At 38.5% G+C, this 6,115-nt stretch overlaps 1 protein-coding gene across 1 annotated transcript; it reads right to left on the minus strand.

Annotated features, from left to right (window-relative positions):
* On the minus strand, positions 265-5,230 carry LOC107608926 (protein SMAX1-LIKE 6). The gene is given in 4 exon segments (XM_021107518.1): positions 265-2,337; positions 2,557-2,791; positions 3,737-4,796; positions 4,799-5,230. Coding segments are annotated over 4 exon segments (3,270 nt in total). The 5' UTR covers positions 4,884-5,230; the 3' UTR covers positions 265-447.

The raw sequence follows: 6,115 nt of genomic DNA on the forward strand, positions 1-6,115 counted from the left end.
CTTGTTGTATCAGATGATAAATTTATAATTGAGTTTGTTTTGATTGTGGAAAATAAAAATTAAAATAGAAGGTGCACGAGGCACATAAATGGAGAACAATTTTGTTAATAGATTGAGGTGTACGAAGTCTTTTTGGTATTTGATAAGGTAAATTTCAAACAATTTTGTTAATAAATTGAGGGAGGAACATTCATCAATTAAGTGATCAAGAACAATATTTTTTCTTTCTCTTTTTGCGGTGGAAGATATATGGTGAAAGAGGCAGGAAAAAAAATAGAAGGTACACTACGGATATTATACATTCTTTTTGCACCAAACAACAAAAATTGAGAGATTAATGAGCCGAACAATGCTGGCAATTACAAAAAGCTACACATCCTAAAAGCCTACATTTTACAAGTAATTACAAAATACTTTTAATAGAGCCTGTCATAGTGAGCAAAAAATTCAGTTGAGGTTAATTCTAGAAGGAAGACACAATCCACCAGGAGCATTCTCTTCCACAAAATTGGATTCACAGTTGACCAGTTTCATCACATACTGAGATGGTGATGCACTGTGTTTTTTCTGTTTGGCTTCAGCAAAAGCTCTTCCAAGAACACGTTCAATCCAATCCTCCACTGCATTTTTCTTCTCTGATAACCATGCAGCTGCAAGAATCTGTACCATTACATCATATTCAATTTCCAGCTGAAAATCTGAACTAAATGCTCTCTGGAATTGTGTGCTAATGCTTTTCAACAATTCATCAGCAAGTGCATCAAAATTGAATGGCTTAAATAACACTTTTTCTTCAATTTGATTACAGATATCAGTGGAACATGCTCCTGAGTTTTCCATCTCGTTGTCATTGTCATTGATGCATTCTTCGGCCTCGTTTAGAGGCATGTTTAGATCCAGATAGGATCTTGATTTCTCCCTGACCTGTTTCTGCATCTTGCATGTGTTTCCCACCTCTTTGGAGTCATTAGTATCAGCTTGCTTCCTTTTGCTAAGAAATGGTGGTTTGGAGGACCCTTTTCCACGAATAACCTGAACATTTGTGATACCCCTTTTTATGGCATCCTCAGATGCAGTATGTCCAAGTATTAGCTGCATTTGAAATTTCTTGGCTTCAAGGATTCTTTCCTCAGAGAACATTTTCGATCCCTCGGATATAGAAGAGCTATTACTATTACCTTTACTGACAGTTGAGGCTACTATAAAGATTCTGTTGTTGATGCTGATTTCCCTTCCATGAGAATCTGGAAATTTACCTGTTTTTAACGCCTGTGACAAACTAGTCTGCACAAGGTAATCAGCTTTATCGACATGATCAAGAAAAACAACCGAAAGTGGCCTTTTACTCAACTCCCCAGCAATATAATCCACAACAGTCTTCCTTCTCAGCGCATCATGACAATGTGATATTTCGCAATCAAAAACAGAGTTCAATGAGAAAGACCTGTCCTGCAAGCTTAGATCTACGGATATTAGATTTTCTCTGTTTCCAAATATAATCTCTGCAAGAGCTGCAGCAATTTTCTTTTTGCTGATCCTATCTGGTCCAAGGAAAGCAAACCATATGCCAGCTCTGGAGCCTTTACGTTTTCCTGCACCAGAATTACAAAGGAACAGACTTCGATTTATTGCATAGATGGCATCATCTTGCCAGCCAACCTTTTCAGCAAGAAGTTGATTTAGAGATTTGAGATCTACCGAATCAAAATTTCCTTCTGAATTTGGAAAAGAGCAAGCAGATCTAGGTGTTTGGTGTGAAGCATTCTCATTTGGGGCATCAAAAAAATCAATTGACAGAGATTCCGACAAGTTTGGAAGATGCTTTTTGTGATCCTGTAGTTTTGGGGTATCTGGCTCTTGAGCTGCTGATGTATATATTGTGCCCAATCCTAAATCTGTGGTCACAGGTGTAAGGGATGAAGATGAACTGTGATCAAGAAGACTTGTATTGGCCATAGAGGAAGGGGCAATCCATGGCATCCGCACATCAGTCAACTGAATCCCTGAAAATTTCAGTACATGATCAGTTCCGGTACTGATACTGGCTGTATCAGAAGATTCCGGAACAGATGGCAACTGTTTCAATGGATAAATACTAGGCGGCTCTCTAGGTAGGTAGGAAGTTTGATTAGAATATTGGACTTCTATGTGTGATGGATCTTTACTGCCGCTTTCCGTAAACCCAGAGCCAAACCGTAAACCCTCAAGTGATGGAGCTTGAGGTCTTGTTTGAGAATTATCAACTGATCTAGTGTGATGAAGATTACGGCAAATGTCGTTCCATTTCTTTTGACAACCCAGGATCCTCTCGTTCAAACTTGTGCTTTCTTCATTAACCTGCACTGGATGATGGAGTTCATTCTTAAATATATACATCTATAACTTCGAACCAATGAAATATTGAGAGAGCAAAACATGATGTTGACAAAGACTGAGTACAAGAATTTTGATAAGAGTACACACTATAAACACAAAGGACAAGAAAATGATAACACGGGAAAATTTTGTGTGCATTATTGCACCAGAATAATACGATATTTAAGGATCATAACCAACCTTTGCCAAATCCAATCCTCTATGAAAGTTCAAATCAGCATTTTGTAACCAAGGAAAGCTTAAGCAAACAGATGGCAGAGTAGCAGAGCCTACCTTCAAATCAGCAACTTCTTCTTCATATTTTTCATTGCATTCGTCACAACGCGCAAAAGATGCACTTGAACAGCTTACAGGAGTTTTGATTTCAGGTGGTGTAGAAAAGAACCCACCAAATGGAATGAAGGACCCCATCAAGCTGTAAGTTTATCATGAGCAGGTAACTGTGAGATCCAATAGGCACAAAACAGTCAGAAGCTAAAGTGCACATGATGTGTGAGAGAGACTTGAAAGCACCATCATCTACATAAATGAAGTATATTGTTACCCCCAAAAGTGGCAGTCAGAAAAATTATGCTTGAATTTCTTCCTAACTATCCTTAAACATATTGGTTCTCTGTACTCACAATATATAACAAGAATGGGCATCAACAAAGTGGGAAAATCACACCAATACATCCGAAGAGAATCATAGCATTTGTCACAATCGTGCCAGTGAAGGCTCATCCGTGGTGTGTTGGCCAACTCAAGTAGATAGAACTACTTCATCTTCCTAACTACATATCCAGGTTAACAATACACCTCTTTACACTTTTAAGCACTCCTTGATACAGATCTTAGTATCTTTCAGTATCCAGCAAGAAGCACATTACCGCAAATCGCATGTTAATCATATCTATTGTCTGTATATAGTTTTTGAACCATGATCATTATTATATAATCTTATAAACCAATAAAGACAAGTAAGCATACTACAGAGGTTTGGGTTTTCACAAATCATTAAATCACCAATACAAGCGTGCCTCAACCCTCAGTTCCAAGTTCCCATGCCACAAACCGAAAAACTCAAAAACACCTTGAAAACCATACGAGCCTCGAACACAATATAATATAATAGTATTAATACAAATATAGTAATAATAATATAATAATACAATAGTATGGATTAATGTATATATACATCAACGTGCAAGAACCCTGTACAGTACATGTCGGATTATTTCAACCAAACACAGAACAAGTACAAACTTCAACCATGTCTTGTTGTAACTCCAAGATACAAATCGCCATTTTAACCAATAAAAAGGTAAAAAGACCAAAAAGAAGAAAAAGGATAAACTATAAAGAAACGAAAGAGACGCACCTGGATTTAGGGTAGAGTCCTTCCATTGAAGGTGTAGCAGACGTGACGGTCATAGGATACAGATCCCAATCTTTTTCCACATTTGGGAACAAACCCAATAACTTTGAATACGCATCACACTTCTCCGCCACCCCAACCAACCAAACCTTCCCTCCACCCCCACCACCGTCCAACAACAACCTCGTTATCCTCGAAAGAACAAACCCAACAGCACCACTATCCACTCCATCTTTAACAAAAGCCGCAACATCCCCAAAGCTCACAACAACACCACCACCATTGGAGCATTGATCGGCTTCTCGACCCAACTCCTCAAACCTCAACCCCATCTTCTCCTCACTCATGGCGCCAGAAATCAAGAATTCTTGAATCTCGTTCTCCACCGAGATGACATTAACCGCAGCCATTTCTGGTGGGAACATTGCAACACCACGACCCTTCTCGATCATCTCAACGAAGCTTCTGAGCGCGGTTTTCGCGTAAACACCCATAAGCAAAGGGTTTCTCTTGTTCTTCCGCGTTAGAATATCCGCAACCCTTCTGCAGTTCTCGTCCAGGAATGGGAACCCGGAAGAGAAACCGGGTCCGGGTCGACCCGAGTCAAGACTGCAGAGGAAGAGAGGGGGCGGGTAGCGCGTTCTTGAGAAGATTCTGGAAGAAGGCGGAGGGTTAGGAGGCTGAAGAAGTGCGAGTTTTATGTCGGGGCTCCGAAAACCCGCTTCGCCGAAGACGCGACTCACGATTGGATCATCTAAGATTGAAAGAACGAAGTGTTTGAGCTCAACTTTCAGAAACGATGCGGTTCCTTGATTGAACTGAGGGTTTTGGTGATTGTGGATTTGCATCAAGTGGAAGGTATCCGGGTGGCGCCGTTGGTTCGCCTGGGAGCGTTTTATGGCCGCCATGAGGGAATTCGACACCGGAGGTCCGTCGTCGTCGGCGGTGGAGGAGGTCGATGAGGGTTTAGAGGAGGGGAGGCGGTCGAGGGACACGCCGACGGAGAGTTCTAGGGCGCGCAGCTGGAGGCGCGGGGAGACGGTTACGGCTGCGGCTACAGCGGTGACGGCAGTGCCGCGACAGCGTCGTCGAGAGCACGTGCCGCCTCGTCTGTCAAGCATTGCCTCGCTGCGCTTACCGGCGTCGGCATCGCCGGCGAGCATGTATCGGTACTAAGAGAGCTCTATATGTATAAATAAAAATAATAATATATATGCAAACTCTATAATTATCTATAAGAGTCTATAATAATAGTAATAATAATGATGATGATGATGGTGATTAATTTAATTTAATTATTATGTATGTGATATATCATATATGATGATGGATGAGTATGAGGACGCTGACAAATGAAGGGGAAAATGTGGCGTTTGTGTGTGTGTGAAGAAGGAAAAGGGGTTTGAGGTTTGGGTTTTTGTTGTTGAGAGAGTATGAATAATTTATTGGAGTTTGTATGTTAATTAAATGAGAGAAAGAAGAAGAAAGAATAGGCAGATAGAGAGAGAGAGTGGTGACCCTGTTTTGGATGATTCTTTGATGCTGGTGCCTGGTGGTAGTCTACCAGTCTCGCAGATGATGATGTCTTTTTAATTTTTACTGATTATTATTATTATTATTATGTATTTATATGATAAAAAGTACTTTTTAAATACTATGTGGATCTTAATATCGTACTTTTTCCTTTTAAAAGGAGAAGGTTAATAAATTCAAAAATATAAATTTCATTATATTTAAATTAAATGATAACATGATGAGAAAAAAGGGTTTCAATTCATATGCGAGACAGCGAGAGCAAAGATATTATATTTTATACAATATAAATGTTTAATCATATATATAACACTTTCTTTTTATTGAAGTGATGATATGGGGAAAATGTTTCTAAGAATATAATATGTGAAAAAAAAAATCTTAATTTGTAAATTGTCATCAAATAATAATTTTTTTGCATCCGTAAAAGATTGTGAAGTATATTATCACAAACATGATTGGATCTTATATTATGATCAGTAATTTATAAGTGAAAATATTTTATTCTTTAAAATATTAAAATATCAATACATTAAAATAAGAGTAAAGTATCGTTTTTGTCCCCAACGTTTGGGGTAAATTCTATTTGTGTCCCTAACGTTTAAATCGTCTTATATTTGTATCCCTAACATTTGTAAAAGTGATTCAATGTTATCCTGCCGTCAATTACACATTATGAACGCTTTAGTTTGAGTTTTAAAAACCTCTTCTTGAAATTAGAATATAAATGTTTTGGATAGAATCGATGATCTACTTTAAAAAATAGCTCATCAAATGTTGAAACTAATTCCTGCAACATTTACATAATTTACTTTTCTAAGGACATAATTGAATCTAAACACAAATAGT

Source organism: Arachis ipaensis, chromosome B07, assembly GCF_000816755.2.
Source record: "Arachis ipaensis cultivar K30076 chromosome B07, Araip1.1, whole genome shotgun sequence".
NCBI classification, from domain to species: Eukaryota; Viridiplantae; Streptophyta; class Magnoliopsida; order Fabales; family Fabaceae; genus Arachis; species Arachis ipaensis.